The 19,219-nt window shown below is 39.5% G+C and overlaps 1 protein-coding gene across 1 annotated transcript in view; it reads left to right on the top strand.

The window, feature by feature from the left end:
* The window catches only part of rad17 (RAD17 checkpoint clamp loader component), a 59,308-nt gene that overhangs the window by 2,741 nt on the left and 37,348 nt on the right, over positions 1-19,219 (top strand). The window contains exons 2-7 of the mRNA XM_043707967.1: positions 1,786-1,902; positions 4,253-4,534; positions 9,118-9,201; positions 14,341-14,503; positions 15,266-15,402; positions 15,820-15,872. Coding sequence (XP_043563902.1) covers positions 1,858-1,902; positions 4,253-4,534; positions 9,118-9,201; positions 14,341-14,503; positions 15,266-15,402; positions 15,820-15,872 — 764 coding nt within the window. The 5' untranslated portion in view covers positions 1,786-1,857. The remainder of the gene's footprint in view (positions 1-1,785; positions 1,903-4,252; positions 4,535-9,117; positions 9,202-14,340; positions 14,504-15,265; positions 15,403-15,819; positions 15,873-19,219) is intronic.

Genomic DNA, 19,219 nt, shown 5'->3' with positions numbered 1-19,219 from the left:
GATATAATTTTGCTGTTACGCTTCAGTCAAACTTACGTTTTCAACTTTGTATAAGTGGCCACCTCAGAGTGCTTATCCTGACACCCAACGTGGCCCTCTCAATAGTTCTAATAGAATCCCTACAGTGTTGAAACTGTTCATTTGGCCCAACAAGTCCACACTAGCCCTCCAAAGAATGGCCCACCCAAACCCATTCCCCTACCCTGTTACCCTACATTTACCCCGAATAAATGCATCTAACCTCCATATCACTTAAACACTGAGTTCTGTGCAATTGATGGGTTTGAACTGCCTCAAAATTGTTTGAAACTTGCATTTTGCAATGTTCAAAGGTATAAGGTTTCCATAATTTTGTTTTAGAATGCAATCTGATTAAGTAGTTTATCTTTTTATGTTCCTGAAATGAAATATGTTCAAAATTTAAATCGTCTAACTAGCCAGTTTCAAATTATTTGTTTTTGTTATGTTCATTACACCTGTTCAAACAATAAATTTCTTGATTGTTGTCATCTGCCTATTTTATGGTTGAAAGCAAATTGTAAGTTTCTTTAATCACAGTCTTTTTTTTTTGCATTGTTTTTCTTAAATATTGGAATCCAAAATAGATCATTCTGTATCATGTACCTTTTTTATGGTATTCTTATATTAACTAGGAATTTGTTAATTGTTAGTTTGAAGAAAGACAATATAGAGAAATAACCTGTAATATCATGCCACCTTAGTCTGTCATTCCTCTAGTCCCTCCTGCTTGTTCATCATTCAATATCTACAAATGGTCTGATCAAAACCTTCTATGGGGATAAAGTATATTTGTATTATTTTACCTATGAAAAACTTCTAAAGGCTAAAATCTGACCCTGAATTATATAAAGTGGATTACCTTCCAGCTAATTTTCAGCTGCTCCTCCTATTTTCTCATTACCAATGATGTGCTGTGGTAAGATTTAATGGACAAACCCACCTTCTGCTCTCAAAGAAATATGCAATTATTGATCTCAGTATCTCTGAGTTAGGAATGGACTGATGAAAGCAGCAAAAGTATCTGTTTAACCACTTCTGAAGTGTTCTGTTTTCAAGTGATCGTGGACAGTAATTATTAATCATCCATTTGTAGATGCCCAATTGTGTTCTCACTGACATTACTTCAGCAGGATAACTGGCTTGTGATCAAGCTCAGAGTGATGGCTGACTTTATAACCACCTCCCCCAACTTCACTTTCTCAGCTAAAGGATAGTGAGGTCAATTGTATTATTTCCAATTGTGAAAATCTGCACTTGAATTATACTTTGACTGAAAATGCTTTTTTTTAAAAAAAAAAGTACTGAATTATTAGTTAGATTAAGGCACAATAGTTATTCCTTTGGAAGTTTTAGATTAAAACTGACAAAATGTACCTGGTATTGAAAAGATCTCGTTTAATTTTTTGCAGCTGCCTCAAACTTGTTCGATTCAGTGTAATTATAGAAAGCCTGAAATAGTGATTACATTGCAGGGGTGTATGCCACTTCTGTGTATGTGTTTTGCACAATGATCTTGATACTGTTGGAAAAATTGGATGTGAATCACTATATGCCTTTAAAATTCCACAAGCCTTTGTACTGTTTAGGAGATTTAGCCAAATAATCTAACACAATCGAGCAGAAAATCCATGTCTGAGTTTACCCGTTCAGTTTTACTAATGACTTGCATCTAGGTGACAATATATATATTTTGTTAATTGAAAGTACTTCGTAACAGAGGTAAATGATTGAGTTAAAACTTGATATTCTCTTTCCTTCCTGAAGCTGAACTTGAGAGAAGTGACTTTATTATTGATGGTGCAGAACGTAGCCTGCTTATGAATAACTCCCAAGTTGATGATGTCAAAATCCTCTATCAGCAGACAAGTTGTTTCTGCTAAGGTAAATGTATTTTGCAATCAGTATGTTGGGTTTATAGTTTGTACATTTTGAAAGTTATAGTACCTGGGTGATAACACAAGTTGTTCCCTTGTTTCTATTTGCAATAGTCATGCTACATCTGTTTCAAATGGAAGTCGAAGCTGCAATTATGTTGTAAATGGTAAATTATTCACATTTAGAGGAATTATTCTTACTTTTTAATGCTCAGAATACTACATTTTTGATTTTGTTGTTCAAGACATGAATTTCTGCAACTTGCTGATGCATGGCAGTGTTTGCGACAAATAGCGTAATTTGGTAAATATATCAAGGAGAAGCACTTTCGGGTAGAGTTAGATGAACCAAAGCAAGAGGAGGCTTGTGTGGAACATAAACATGAGCGGTTTAAGCTGAAGGATGATTTTTGTACTGTATATCCAATGCAACTTTAATTAGTTCAGTAGATAAAGCATTTCAGTGAGCCAGAAGAGTATGGGAAGAGCTGAGTTCACCTACCATTTCGAGTTATTCTCAGCTGAGCAACAGAAAGTGCCGGAAGTTCCTTGGGTTTGAGAGAGGGAGGAAATTCGGCACCCTGTTTCTCACTGCTGTCCAGTGACCATTGCTGAAAAACTGAGATACCCCAGGGTAATCCATGAAATCAAAAGTCAATTTAATAGACCTGTTTATGCCCCTTTTAAGGCATAACAAACATATCCAATTAAATGATAATACTCAAACCAGCTACTGCCAATGTTGGACTGGAAAAACTTAGCAGGTCTGGCAACATCTCTGAACAGAGAAACAGAATTAACAGTTTGAGTTGCATATGATGCTCCTTGAAACTCAATTGTTATAAATAATGATAGTATAATTTGTTCTGTGCTTCCTGGTCCCAGAAATCCTCAACAGCAGTAGCAGACACGAGTTACTCTGCCAGTGACACATGGCGGATGTTGCCATGAAAGAGAAGCAGACAGCAAAATAAAGAATGCCGTTGTTGTGTTTATCCAACACCACTTGACAGGGACAGATCATGAGACAATGCCATACTTGTCTGAAACCCTCTGTTTGAGTTGACAAAGAAGCAGAAATTGAGATCCAGCCCTTCAAATAATTATTCATTAACAAGTCTCAACAGAGAAAGTTTCTATGTGAGAGGTATCAGAGGGACTAAAACATACGGGGGCAATACACCCAAATTATTTTTAGACTCCTTGGGTAAATTGGAACAGAGGAAAAAACTCAGTAATATTTTTTAAAATTGGACTGCATTTGTTTTTGAATTTCTTTAGAGAATGTTGTTCATATTTGTCATCTTTATGTCCAGGAAATTTCAATTTAGTTTGATTTAAGCTTTCAATATACTAACAAACTGTTTGTTTAATAAACAACATTGTTGCAGATTGCTTTGCATTCCTCTGAAATACTGTTCTTGGTTAAGGTTGATGTGTCTGGCCTTGCTAAAGTGGAATAATTGGCATTTCTGTAACAGTACTTTTAAAATAAGTTATAAAACTTTATATTAGGCGGCACGGTGGCACAGTGGTTAGCACTGCTGCCTCACAGGGCCAGAGACCCGGGTTCAATTCCCGACTCAGGCGACTGACTGTGTGGAGTTTGCACGTTCTCCCCGTGTCTGCGTGGGTTTCCTCCGGGTGCTCCGGTTTCCTCCCACAATCCAAAAATGTGCGGGTCAGGTGAATTGGCCATGCTAAATTGCCCGTAGTGTTAGGTTAAAGGGGTAAATGTAGGGGTATGGGTGGGTTGCGCTTCGGCGGGTCGGTGTGGATTTGTTGGGCCGAAGGGCCTGTTTCCACACTGTAAGTAATCTAATCTAAATATTGTTAAATACCCATATTGATACTGTACTTTTCCCTAAATTTAATTACATTATCAGAAGTTTAGTAGAAATAAACATGCCAGTTTGTAAATATATGTAACTTAAAGATTTAAGACTACTTGCTGTATCTCATCATATGAAAGAAGATTTACTTGAGGAAACAATGTGATTATATTGCAGTTTTAATCTAGTAATTACCTCCTATTGAATGTCATTATGTGAACTCCGCATAACTCTAGCAAGTAATAATAAACTTGTTCTTGAAGATATAAAGAATTCTGCTAGGTTGATGAGGGCTAAATTATATGAGTGACATTGATTCTCACTTCTTAGCCAATATTCATCCCTCAATCGACATCTTGAAGAGAAAAATGATCTTGTCCTCACATTCTTTCCAGGCATGTGCACATTCTCTGCCATATTTTTAGCTGTGACTTCAAATATACTTAAGTGACTGTAATGAATTTTGAGATGACCAGTCATGAAAGGCAATATATTAACTTGTCTTTTCCACAATTGCCATTTTAGGTGACACACTGGGTGAATCCGTCTTTTGATGGTATAAGCAATTCTAGTTTACCGGTAATCTCAGACAGAAAACAATCTGGCAATTCAGGGTCCAGTGCTGGAGTTCAGAAAATTCTTTCGAGAGAACAAGACAAAACATTGCCGTCCTCAATCTTAAACGTCACAAAGAGCAGAAGAAGGACAAAGGCGTCAGGTGCAGACCACATCTTTGACTGTTGTAGACAAAATTCAGTTTCAAATTCTGATAAAGCCTGGGTGGATGAATATAAACCTCAAAATCAGGTACGTATGTAATTTATAATAAATCCAAAGAAGTTTGGGCATATAGATTTTAAAACAAATTTCCATTGTTGTTTTCAACACTTGCATGTATTGTGTAATAGTGCTTATCAGTGCAGCCTTTGTACGTATGATTAAGATGGTGTTACATCTTTTAAGCAGTTTAAGATTTCTTTTGGATTCATGACTCATTCTGTGAAGTAACAATGTTAATTTCTAATTGCACATGTTAGGTTCTTCTGAGATTTCACGCATGAGATGCAATTCGCGCACACCAACATTTGCAAACAGATAAAAGTTTATTAAAGCTTGTACAAGCTAGGTAACCCCTTTGACCCTCTTCGCAAGGAAGGGGTTTGGAGGGATATGGGCCGGTTGCTGGCAGGTGGGACTAGATTGGGTTGGGATATCTGGTCAGCATGGATGGGTTGGACCGAAGGGTCTGTTTCCATGCTGTACGTGAAGTTGAGTCAAAGTGAGGCCCTGAACAAAGAAAACACATCCCCTTTATACAGGTCAGTTGGTCATGCTCACAGATGCTCTGGCCACTCCCCCCAGTTACATGCCACTCAAGACAACCTGCAGTTTCACAGTCACATGTTACCCCAGATATGATATAAGGATGAGATCATCTTTGGAGATAATGCTAATGCCCTAATCCTGAGGAATCATTATACAGACAATTTCCTGACTCAGCGATTTCCCCAAGACAATGTAGGTGTGATGCATCCTAGCTTCGGGGTGGCCCTGCAAATGAATTTTGACTCCTGCTTCTTCCTCAGACAATGTAGGTGTGATGGACCTCAGCATCGAGGATGATCAAGCGAACCTGGGGATGGCTGTGAAAGTATGGAAAAGATTAAATGATAGTTTAACTTGATAATAACAGGGGGAGCAGTAGCAAATGACAGTCTAATTGGGGTGGGAGTCATTTGCATTCCAGCATGACTGTTGTCCCCACCCACTTCCAGAATGTTCATTCAGTGTAGTTCAACCCTTTAATGTCCAGAGAGAGATTCCCATTTAATCTTTTAACATTACACATTATTTATTCACTCGTAGGATGTGGGCATCACTGGCTGGGCCTAGTTGCCATCAAGAAAGTGATGGTAAACTGCCTTGAACTGCTGCAAGCCATTTTGCTGTAATTAGACCCGCAAGTAGGAAGTTAACGACAAGGAATAGCGGTATATTTCCAAGTTAGGATGGTGAGCGTCCTGGAGGGAAGCTTGGAGGTGGTGTTCATATTTAGCTAATGCTGTAGTTATTATAGATGGTAGTGGATTTAGGTGTTGTCTAAGGATCTTCGGTGAATTTCTGAGTGCATCCTGTAGATGGTATATGTTGCTGTTACCGAGCATTGCTCATGGAGGGAAACAATGTTTGTGGATGCGGTGCCAATTCAAGCAGGCTGCTTTGTCCTCAATGGTGTCAAGCTCCTTAGCAGTAATTGGGACTGCATTCAGCCATGCAAGTGAGGAGTTTTCCATTACTTGTGGTTTGTAGATAAAGATTAGGCTTTGGCAAGTTAGAAGGTGAACTACTTGCTAATATAAATTTAAATAATGAACTGTATTTGTATTTGTCAAGTTGTATTTGATACTGTTCCTATGCTGTGCTTTACTTCACTTTTTTTATTTTGTTTTTGGTACTTTTCATAAAATGGAAGTTATTGTCCATGTGCAACTAATTCACACTTAATTGAACAAGTCCAGTTATGAATCATTAAACAGATATATTACAGTTAGCAAATGTATACAATCAACAATTTCAGTAATCCTTAATACTGCATAACACACCTCAAATAGGAAATGAGATATTTGCATCCTTTTGGTATACTAATAAATATTACCTTCTTACCTTACCTCTGACATTAAGGACATTTGCCACCTTTTTGTCCAATTCGCAGTCTGTGGAAGTTTATTTTTACCAGCAGTTTTTCCAAGTATATTATGAATACCCTCCCTTTTATACATTCACCCTTCATGTTATCAACCACATGATTCTTGGTGGCCACTGATTTTATCCTCAGATCTTGCAGTGCTTGTTGTGGTCAGGGACTAGGAGGTACATAGTGCAGCCAAACAAAATGTGTCCATCCTTCCATCCATCTTGTATCTTTTACTCCTTGTTGTCCAAGGAACAGCAGAAAAAGCAATTTTTGCTGATAACTTCTAAGTGGACTAGTTTTATTTGCAAGTAATGAGAATTAAGCTACAATTCCTGTTCTAGACCAGTACCTTTGTTAATTTTACATAGAAGATGTGCTTCAAAATTCTGGAAGTATACACTTGAAATTTAAAAATATAAATTTGACGACCAATGGGCCAGATTGGGTGGAAGGTAACTTTTCCTATGCAGCCAAAGATATGGAAAATATACTCCTAGTTTTAACTCTCTTTGTAAGATAGAGGAGCAGAAGTCCATCGAGTCTGCACCATCATCTGATCATGGCTAATATTCCGAAACTCTATTCTCCTGCCTTCTCTCTGTAACGCGTGATCCCCTTACTAAATCAAAAAACTATCTGTCTTAAATACATTAAATGACCTGGCCTCCACAGCCCTCTGAGTTTCACAGATTTACCACTGTGGTGAAAGAGATTTTTCCTTCTTTCAACTCTAAACGGTCATCCCTTCACTCTGAGGCTGTGCCCTTGGGTTCTAGTCTCTCCTGCTAGTGACAATGTTGTCTTTGTATCAATCTATGCAGGCCTCTTGATGTTCTGTTTGTTTCAATCAGATCCCACCTCATCGTTTTAAACTTCATTGAGTACAGGCCCAGATTTGTCAACTACTTCTCAAGCCCTTGATTATTCTAGTATTCATTCTTGTAAACCTCATCCGGATGCCTCCAATGCCAGCACATCCTTCCTTGGGGACAGAGTCTGAAACTGCTCACACGATTCCGAATGTGGTCTGACCAGAGCCTTAAACAGCCTCGGCAGTACAGCTCTGCTCTTGTATTTTAGCCCCATCAAAATGAATGTTAACATTGAAATTGCCTTACCAATTACCAACTGAACCTGCATGTTAACTGTAAGAGAAACCTGAACTAGGACTCCAAGTCCCTTTGTGCTTCAGATTTCCCAAGTTTTTCCCTGTTAGAAAATAGCATATGCCTCTATTCTTCCAATCAGAGTGCACAACGTCACATTTTCTTATGTTGTATTCCATCGTCCACTTCTCTGCCCACTCTCCTAGTCTGTATGTGTCCTTCTGCAGCCTCCCCACTTCTTTAGCGCTACGTGTCTCTCCACCTATCTTTGTGTCATCCACCAAGTTGGAACAATGTCCTCAGTTCCTTTGTCCAAATCATTTGCTTAAAGTGAACAATTGTGGTCCCAACACCGACCCCTGCAGAATTTCACTGGTCTCTGGCTGCCATCCTGATAAAAGCCCCTTTAACGCTGTGTACTTCAAATCAGCCAGTCCATCCCATTATCTTGCCCCAACAGCTTGGGCACAGATCTTATTTTGCAGCTTTCTCAGCTTACCTCAAATAAATTCTCACAGAATTGTCAAGCATGGCCTCCTCTTGAAGCCATGCTGACTCATCCCTATCTTACCTTGCACTTCCAAGTAGTCCACAATCGCTTCCTTAAGAATTGACTCTAAAATCTGACAAATGTCAAAGGTCAGGCTAACCAGCTTTTTTCTTTAACCTTCTGTCTCCCTCCTTTCCTAAACAGGGGTGTTACATTAGCCAGTTTCCAGTCTTCTGTGATTCTCCCTAGCTCCAATGATTTTTGAAAGATCACTGTCAACGCTTCCACAATTTCCTCAGCTGTCTCCTTCAGAATCTTGGGGTGTAGTCCATCTGGTGCAGGTGATTTATCTGCCTTCAGACCTTTCGGCTTTCTAGGCACCTTCTCCTTAGTGATGGCCTTTACATTCACCTCTATACCCTAACACTGGAAGTTCTGGTCTGCTGCTGGTATTTTCCAATGTGGAGACTGATGCAAAATACCTACAGTCAGTTCTGCTGTAACATGGTAGTTCCATGTGCAATCCAATGTGAATAAGAAAATCATGTAATAGCAGCACCAGTTAAACTAATTGGGACAGAATTACATTATAACCAATACACACTTCAAAACTTGTATTTTATAACTATATTAAGAGGAAGAGGATTACCAGGGAAAGAATGGAGCCTATTAGAGACCAAAGGGCTAATCTGTGCATGAAGCCACAGAATGTGTAAAGTCTTAAATGAATATTTCTCCTTTGTATTCACAGCCATTGCCCTGCCCAATTTGCCAACTGATCAATATCAGACTGCGGACTGAGACCATCCTTCTCACTATCAACACCAGTTTGTCATCTGCACACTTACTTACTTGCTCTTCTCCCTCCACATGCAAGTTGTTAATGCACAAAATAATCATCGAGGGTGCCAGCACTCATCCCTAGAGTACACTGCTAGTCACAAATAATCAGATCTGTTAACAGAACATTTGAAATAAATAGTTATCAATTTTTGTGTATGTATTTTATATACACACATACATTACGTTTTGAATATATTTAGATATGTGGATACAATGCTATTTCTCTTTTTGGTGTCATTTATTTTCTTTGTTTCAGAATGAACTTGCAGTTCATAAGAAGAAAATTGAAGAGGTTGAAAATTGGCTCAAAGCCCACACTGTAGAGAGATTTCCCCACCAGGTGACTCACTATATTTGTTTTGTGTTTTTCACTTATAATCTTGTGATCTTCAATGGAGTTTGAATTTACCACAAGATTATTATTCTAGGGGTAAAAAGGGAAGGTGCTAGGAGTGGAGGGTGGGTTGTTGAAGGGTTTGGGGGGGCGGGGAGGGGGGTGGTGAGCAAGTGTAGACCTAGCCAGGGAGTCTTCTGCTCTGAGGAGTTCAGAGGTTAGTGATTACTTTTGTGAAATTATCAGAGTATCAAAGGACATTTGTGAATCAAATTGTGCTTTCAGAAAGCCAGATCAGAATATGGCTGAAGGTCAACACATTCTGTGGCTGCATCTTGGCTCAACTGTAGAACAGGGAGATGGAGAGGACTACAGATCCTGAAGATCAGAGTCAAAAAGTCTTGTGCTCAAAAAGCACACCTGATCAGGCAGCATCTGAGGAACAGGAGTTTCAAGCATAAGCTCTTCATCAAGAATGGGGAGGTGGGGGGTGGAAAGAAGATGGATAGGTAAATCTCTGGTGCAGGAAAATCTGTTGGATGTGGAAGGATCCTTTGGGGCCTTGGATGGAAGTGACGGGGGAGGCGTGGGCACAGGTTTTACACCTCGTGAGGTGGTGTGGGGGTGCGTGTGGACCTAACAAGGGAGTCGCAGAGGGAATGGTCTCTGTGGAACGCAGATCGTGGTGGAGAGAGAAGTATATCTCTGGCGATGGGGTCTGTTTGTAGCTGGCGGAGGATGATGCATTGTATCCTGAGGTTGGTGGGGTGGAAGGTGAGGATCAGGGATGTTCTGTCCTTATTGTGATTGGAGGGGTGATTTTCAAGGGCAGAGGTGCCGGAAGTGGAAGAGATGTGCTGGAGGGCATCGTTGGTCACATGAGGGAGGAAATTGCAGCCCTTGAAGGGGGCTCCATCTCCATTTCTGGCACCCCATCCAATAGAGAGTTTCCTGTACCTCCACACACGTTATCTACTGTGTCCGTTGCTCTCAATGTGGTCTTCTCTACATTGGAGAGACAGGTTGCCAACTTGTGGAATGTTTCTGATAATCCCTCTGAGACACACTCGCTAAAGAACCCACTGCCATGTGGCCGAACACTTCAACTCTCCCTCCCACTCCACCAAGGACATGCAAGTCTTGGGTCGCCCCCATCACCAAATTCTAGCCACAGGATGCCTGGAGGAAGAACGCCTTCTCTTCCATCTTCAGAACCTCCAACCATGTGGTATCAATGTGGATTGAACAGTTTCCTCATCTCCTCTCCCGCCACCTTATCCCAGATCCAACTCTCCAACTTGGCACCACCATCTTGAACTGTCCTACCTGTCCATCTTCCTTCCCACCTATCTGTTCCACCCTCTGCTCCGACCTATCACCATCACCCCCCCACTGTCAACTACCTATTACAATGCCAGCTACCTCCACCTCCTCTTTTCCCCCCCTCCCCTTTATCTCTCAGCCCCCTTGGGTCCCTTCCGACACATTCCTGATGAAGTGTTTATGTTCAAATCGCCCACGATCCTGCTCCTCTGAGACCAGCTGTACTTTTCCAGCACCACACTCAACAGTAGAACAGGTCATAGTATCCCTCTTCAGTCAGAAGTTTGAGTATAAGTTCGGCTAAAACACCAGTCCAGTGGTGAGGGAATGCTTCTAATTGTATTTGAAGAAGAATAGGACAGTTCTCCTGTCTTATTGGCCAGTGTTTATCTTCCAATTGGTATGACCAACATACTTATCTGGTCACTAATTTAGTTGCTGGGTTTTGGTCCTTGCTTTGTAAAAACAGAACGAACCATACTTCAATGGCTAACAAATTGGTTGTGGAATGCTTTGGGATGTTCTGAAGCAGTAATATGTTTCAGATCTGTAATTGACATGATCGTCTATCAGGTGGTTCCAAGAGAAATGCCAATAACAAGGAAAGCACTATATTTTGCATTGGTAAGATTGATGAAAATATTCAAGCACATGATCAGAAATGGTCTGTTTTACTGCTGGAGAAAACTGGCTGTTCACTAAAGCTGCTCACTGTGATCTTTCTGTGACAACATGTTGGATAAGGTCAACTACGATGGGGCAATTTGGAACTCTTTGAGATCCGTAGAAAATTGTTTTCTGGCACAACAGTCTTGGGTATATTCTTTTTGTGACTGCCTTGTGCCGACAGGTTACGCTCCAGAACGGAGAGCTGCTCTGTCTTGCTTGCCAAAGAGCCAAGACAAAGAAGTGAGAGTTGCTTTATGCTGGTGATGGAACATTAGCATTCTGTAATGTGAAAGATCTTCGGACCAAATGGACAAGCTGTCTTGCCTGTCAAGAGTTTAGTTTGACCATCAGCATCAGGAAGAAAAATACCAAAGTTCTGGACTTTGCCATACCATCATATAGTAGCGTTGAAAGCTTCAAGTATTTAAGCTGTGCAATTGCTACCAATCTGTCACTTGATGCTGAAATCAACATGTGCTTATGTTCAAGCTGAGTAGGAGAATGTGGAACAATGCCAACCTGGCTTGACAGCACCAAACTGAGTTGACTAAACCTGTGCCCTTGATACAAACCTCTAAAGTGGTGAGACCTGGATAACATCTACTGTGCAGGAGACAAAATTAAATGATTTGCACCTTCACTGTCTTGTGCATATTCATGACATCTCTATCTAGGGTAAGGTATTGGCACTGATGTCCTGGCGTATGGGTAATGGCTAGACCCACCCTCAACCTTTCCATATAGCTCTGCTTCTTTGCTTTGGTTGCTTACTCCATTTTCTTTTGAAAACTATAGTTTAATTTCCTGCTACTACAGCCAATGCATTTAAGATCCTAAAAATTTGCTGTACAACAAAAATATATTTTCCCTATGTTGATGTTGCTTCTTTTGCCAATGACCTTGTTTCTGTGTTAGCTGGTTCTTGATCCTTCTGTCAGTGGGATCAACTTCTTTTTATCTTGTCTTCATAGACAACTCATGATTTGAACACCTCTATTAAACCTCCTCTGGGTCTTCTCCAAAGGGGAAATGCCACAACTTCTCAATCTATCAGCATAACTAAAGTCCTTGATCCCTGGAATCACTCCCTCTCTCTAAAGTCTTTCCATTCTTCTGAAAGTGTCCAGAATTTAATAATCCTCCATGTTGAGATTGAACCGGTTCAATGTATATATGAGAGAGAGAGACAGAGATACAGAGAGATGGAGAGTCATACAGCACAGAAACAGACCCTTTGGTCCAACTTGTCTGCATTGACCAGACCTCCCATTCTGACCTAGTTCCATTTGCCAGCATATTTCCTATCTCCCTCTAAACCCTTCCAATTCAAATATCCATCCAGTTGTCTTTTAAATATTATAACTTTACCCGCCTCCTCATTCCTCTGCCAGCTCATTTTATACACGCACCACCGTTTGCATAAAAAAAGGTTACCCCTCACATCGTTAAATTTATGCCCTTTGGTTTCGGACTCTTCCACCTTGGCTATTCACCTTGGCTATTCACACTATCCATGCCCCTCATGATTTTATAAATCTCTATATAAGGTAACCCCTTGGCCTCCGACACTCCGGGGGGGGGGGGGTCAAACGTTCCGTCCCGGCAACATCCTTGTAATACTCTTCTGCACCCTCTCAACTTGTAAACTTTTGCACTCTGCATGAAACCCAAATGAGCTGCTTTCTCAACCTGTTCTATCACATTCATCAATTTGTGAACTTTACTATCGATGACTGAAAGTCACATTGATATTGTAATTCTTGTGCACTGAATGAAAGGAATAGGATGTTCTTCCTTTCTATAGTTGTACTTCAACCTATTGTTACGACATCAGCTGATATTATTACTAGGCAACTCAGATCCTAAATTAAAATTTGCCTTTATAGGTCATTTTTGGTTTCAACAAGATGGCCTTTAACTGACATACAAGCCTACCTTGTAGCAGATGTTGTTTTAACAATAAAACACAGATTTATTCCTCAAAAGAAATGAAGATAAAATAGAATAGATTGAACTATTCACATGTAACATGTATTTGAATATTTTGAAACACATGGTAAAAGTACAACTCTCTAATCACAACAGCCTCTCATTACTGTACTCATGCTGGAGACAGTTTATTTATCTATTCCATATTGGGTTTTACTTGGCTGTGGCTTAAATTACAAATCATGAGAATCTGATGGCCTCCTTGATCCATCATATTCATAAGATTAGACTTTCCTAGCTTCACATAACCCCTTTGGGGTTTTAACCAAACATTTCTGGACTGGAACCATTTAAACTAAACTCCTTTTTATACTGAGTTTATCCCATTCTTAACAGTCTTGAACTATCTCCCTTTCTCAAGAGTAACTGTTTCGATACATTTTAGTTCAGCCAAGGCTTCGGTAAAACTGCCAAACTGAAGCCAAAAGGTTTTTTTTTTACATGCTGTGAGTGTTTCCCCTCAAAAAGTGAAAAATAACTTTGACCTGCTAAGCTATTTACCACTGTTTACTTTGCTCCCTCCCAATGTAAACACGTTTCCATTAGCCTGCAGAACGGTCTTTTTTTTAAAAGACTTGAAGACTGCAAAAGTACTTGCAAGTTAATCAATTAAAAACCCATTCAGGCATGGAAAACCTATTTGCCATTCGTTCAAAATTCAAAAATACAAAGCAAATCATAGACTATATGTAACACACCTGGCATCTCATTCTGTAATTTTACTTGTCCAATGCATTACAAGCCAATTCCCATAATGTTTTCAAAGCAATGCTCCCAAAACTGGTCAGTAATATATTTTTCTTTAATCAGTTTTATTTACTTTTTAAATATTTGTGATATTAATCTCAAAAGAAGCCATTTCTAGTGTCTTTATTACCATCCAGGTGGAACCTACCCGGTCTATGCAGTCTCACCATCCTGGGAACTGGCTTGTCTTTGTGGTGGCTGAACTCACTTCCAAACCAATTGAGCCTTTGGGGAGCTGGGGACTAATCACAAATACTTGAACTTTTATTGAAGAAGTCTCAGCTAATCATTTGTGCAATGCACTATGTTGTTTGCTTGTCGTCTTATTTGGAGTATCAAATGTAATAGCTGTAGCATGTTGAAAATTTCTGTGATATATGAATGTTAATCAAGTCTATATATGTTTTCACATTAAAGGGTGGTTCCATCTTATTACTAACTGGTGCTGCTGGTACTGGTAAGACTGCTACAGTAGAAGTTCTTGTAAAGGAGTTGGGAATCCAGCTACTGGAATGGACAAATCCTTTGTCAGAAAACAAATTTAAAAGCTATGATGAATTTAAAGACTGCTTTCATACTGGTAAGAGTGGATTTTTGGCAAATTGTGTTCAGGTGCATTGTTCAAATAATAATCCAATTGTATCACCACTGCACAAGCTTTCAGTCATCTAAGTTCAGACTAAGAATTAAAACTTGTTTTTTTTAACTATGTAACTCCATTCTTATATAAGTTTTTTTTTAAGAACAAAGCAACTCTCAAACAGTACTGTGAATAGATACCTGGCAAATGGCATCATAGTATAGGGTCTGGATTCATTATTTAAATATGAAATGGCAGTGATTTGTCTATTGCAACATGTCAGTGCTGATTTATAGATTAGCTAATTTGATCGTCAATATTATTTTTGCCAGTAACATGGCACTTTATGGAAACATGTTGTTTTTATTTGAATAACCAGTGTTTTTGATTTTGATGGAAGGTAACCAAACAACTGTGGGTGATGGGATAGGAAACATGAATTTGCATTTTTTTAAAATGTAGTGATTCTGCTACGCATTGTTGTTTTCTTTTTCCCACCCCCATTTTGGCTTCCTCCTGAAGATTTCCTAGCCCAGGCTGAAAGCTAAAAAGGACCTCTTCAATTGATCATGCCATGAAGTTATTGGTAATTTAGAAATTTGGTGCTGCCATTCATATTTTGCTATTCAATCACCCAGCTACAATAAAAAAAATCTCTCGTGCAACTCCATGTAACAATACATCCTTTATCACTTTTAGTTCCTGCATAGAATATGAACAAGTTTCTCCAGGTTTTAAAAACAATTCTTTGATTTTCCTCAGAACCAAGTTTTCAGGTACACATCAGCAAGTCACAGTCTATTCTATTCGAAGAATTTTTATTGCGAGCCAACAAATACAAAAAGCTTCAGATGCTGGGAGATAGACTGGAGACAGACAAAAAACTGATTCTCGTGGAAGTGAGTACAATCCTTTTGAATTCCTTGCTCATTGTAAAGCATCTTTTCATAATTAACCTGTTTAATGAAGGGGTATTAATGCTTTGAATAATACGGTAAGGTGATTGTTAAAACTTAGTACCTACTTGAAAGTAGTGCACCTTAAATGTTTGATCATTCCACTCTTTCATGCTTTTCAAATATAGACTTTTGAAGTGTGCAAAATATTTTTGAAAGTTGAAAAGTGTGTTTTGTGCTCAGTAGGAAAGTAGGAATCCTACAATAGGTACAGCGTCCACCTTGTATTCTGGAACATCAAAGTATTGATCGTTCACAATCATTGAGCATATTTGTACTTCACACAATATCAGACTTTCTTGTTCACTTCAGAGAAACTAAGTGTTCTGCTATTGATAACTCTTATTTCTTGATTCATAGGATATTCCAAATCAGTTTTATAGAGAACCTTCTTGTATGCATGATATTTTGAGGTAAGTTTTCAGAAGTATATATGTATCAGTGAAAAGAAGTACTGTTTTGTAGTATAAACGTTTGCAGTTTTCTGACCAACTGTTTTTAGAATTACTAAAGCAGTCGGTGTCGGACTGCCATTGACCCAATACTTAATTTCTACACATTATGAACACAAGAATAATTTTCTTACTTAACTGCCAGGAGTACTAATTTCAAAAATCAAACATTTCTCCCAAACTGAGTGTCAATAGAGATTCCTTAATGCATATTGATTTATATATTTATTTTAAAAACCAGTCTGAAACTGTTTAAGATTTTGTATAATGTCAAATCAATTATTCTTGGGTTCTCATTGTCTAAAATCACCCAAATAAACCAAAGCTAGCATCAATTTGAAGAGAAATGCAGCTAGCGTACTATTAAGCATAAAAGTCCACACTGGCGTCATTCCAGTCTGCAACAGAACAAAATAGATAGCTGCAGGTGGCTTTGTGATGGCTGCTTTTCTAATTAAGGTCTTTGTTCAGTCATTTTCTTTAGGGCATTCCACAAATCATGTCTTTCAGTAGAATTATCCTTTATTTGTTCTCCAGGGTCTCGCTCTCAATTGTTGTTTCCATCCAGCTGCACACATGGTTCAAATATCCATTCAACTTCTCCCAACGTGAAAAGCTCTGTGTCCTTTTCTTTGTGATTATGTCTGGTAGTGTCAATATTTCATCTAATTTTCTAAAGATCTTTTGCAGATACAAACTAACTTTCCCAAGCAGGCAATTGTCTGGTCCCTTTTGTGGATGAAACTTGGGTGGTGGGGATGGGTTTGACAACTTGAGTAACAACAACACCTAGAACTGACCTAGCACAATTCTCTTGCCAGAAGATGAAATGATAATTTACAGCACATACAGTCATCATTCGTTTGTTCGTTGGCAGTCCCTTCCAGACAAGAATGACTCTTCCGCTGTCTTCTTGAGAGTAGAAAATCAAGAGAGAGTTACAACATGTAGAGCTATGTTGATTATAGTTTTGAGTGGCTTTGTTGTGTCACAAAGCTAGTCCTTTATTTTTACTAAAGCTGTTCCTTGGCTCAAGGATACTCTGTCCTTGATTTTTTTTTCGGAGGGTTAATAAACCAGTCTGGGCTCCAATCAGAGATAGAACATAGAACAATACAGCGCAGAAAAGGACCTTCGGCCCTCGATGTTGCGCCGTCCTGTGAAAGTATTCTCAGCTCGTCTCCCTACACTATCCCATCATCATCCATGTGCTTATCTAAGGATTGTTTAAATCTCCCTAATGTGGCTGAGTTGACTACATTAGCAGGTAAGGCATTCCACGCCCTTATCACTCTCTGCGTAAAGAACCTGTCTCTCATGTCTGTCTTAAATCTATCACCCCTCAATTTGTAGTTATGCCCCCTCGTACACGCTGACGTCATCATCCTAGGAAAAGGACTTTCACTGTCTACCCTATCTAATCATCTTGTATGTCTCTATCAAGTCCACTCTTGCTCTTCTTGCCAATGAGAACAGGTTCAAGTCTCTCAGCCTTTTCTCATAAGACCTTCACTCCAGACCAGGCAACATCCTGATAAATCTCCTCTGCACCTTTTTCCAATGTTTCCACCCTCCTTTCTGTAATGGGGCGACCAGAACTGTACACAACATTCCAAGTGTGGCTGCACCAGCGTTTTGTATAATTGCAGCAAGATATTGTGGTTCCGGAACTCAATCCCTCTACCCAATGAAACCTAACACACCGTATGCCTTCTTAACAGCACTATCCACCTGGATGGCAACTTTCAGGGATCTATGTACATACACTCCAAGATCCCTCTGCACATCCACACTACGAAGAATCTTTCCATTGACCCAGTACTCTGCCTTCCTGTTATTCTTCCCAAAGTGCATCACCTCACATTTAGCTGCATTGAACTCCATTTGCCACCTTTCAGCCCAATTCTGCAGTTTATCCAAGTCCCCCTACAACCTGTAACATTCTTTCACACTGTCCGCTACTCCACCGACTTTAGTGTCATCTGCAAATTTACTAATCCATCCACCTATGCCTGCTTCTAAGTCATTTATAAAGATGACAAACAGCAGTCATCCCAAAACAGATCCTTGTGGCACACCACTAGTAACAGGACTCCAGACTGAATATTCTCTATCAACCACCACTCACTGCCTTCTTTCAGGAAAGCCAGTTTCTAATCCAAACTGCTAACTCGCCCTCAATTCCATGCCTCTGCACATTCTCCAACAGCTTACTATGTGGAACCTTATCAAAGGTTTTACTGAAGTCCATGTATACTATGTCAACCGCCCTCATCTACATGCTTGGTCACCTTCTCAAAAAACTCAATGAGGTTTATGAGATACGACCTGTCCTTGACGAAACCATGTTGACTGTCTGAAATCAAATTGTTGCTTGCTAGGTGATTATAAATCCTATCTCTTATAATCCTTTCCAATATCAGAAGTAAGGCTCGCTGGTCTATAATTATCTGGGTCATCTCTACTGCCCTTGAACAAGGGCACAACATTTGCAACCCTCCAGTCCTCTGGTAACAAACCTGTAGATAATGATGACTCAAATATCAAAGCCAAAAGCTCTGCTATCTCCTACCTCACTTCCCAGAGAATCCTCTGATAAATCCCATCTGACCCAGGGTAATTGTCTACTTTCACTAAAGGATTTTGAGAAGCCTTTTGTTTATATGTAAACAGATGAGACTTCAGGCCAAAGTGGTCATGCTTTAGAAGTGACCTGTATAAAGAAAAGGGAGTGGTCAGCTCTCTAGCTGAGCTGAGCAGTTTATTTCAGTCCTGAACTGGTAAGGAGCTCAACTGTGAGCTGTGTGGAATCCCTCTCTGCCTCTCTTTCTGCCCTTCATCTTCAACCTGTAAGCATGTGTTCCTTTTATACTGGGTTTTAAAGGGAGTTTGCTTATTTAGATGTTGTGCATATTCGGAATAGCCTAATTAAGTCTAGTTTGGATAGATTGTGTTCTGTAGGGGTTCTTTATTCTGTTCTGTGTTTCATTGTGTATTTTTGTGAATACATTTTTGTCTGTTTTAAAATCTAGTAGTCAACCTAGCTATTTTAGTCTGCGTAATTTCACTATACACTGACCAAAACAAATTGTAAAGTTATGGTCTGGGGCTGCCTGCTTAGAATGTTTTGATTGGTCTGGCCTAGTCCATAACAGTTGTGCTATGCTAGGAATAGGGATGGATACTTTGCATAATTGATTATGAGCTAGCATGAAACAAAAACCAAAACAGTTGAGTTTCTCCAGCAAATCTGGAAACATCTATGGAGAGAAAGCAGCGTTAATGTTTCAAGTCCAGTGACCCTTCTT

The sequence above is a fragment of the Chiloscyllium plagiosum genome, chromosome 2, assembly GCF_004010195.1.
Source record: "Chiloscyllium plagiosum isolate BGI_BamShark_2017 chromosome 2, ASM401019v2, whole genome shotgun sequence".
Taxonomy (NCBI): domain Eukaryota; kingdom Metazoa; phylum Chordata; class Chondrichthyes; order Orectolobiformes; family Hemiscylliidae; genus Chiloscyllium; species Chiloscyllium plagiosum.
The sequence above is the reverse complement of the archived record's forward strand: the minus strand, read 5'-3'. Positions and strand labels throughout refer to the sequence as shown.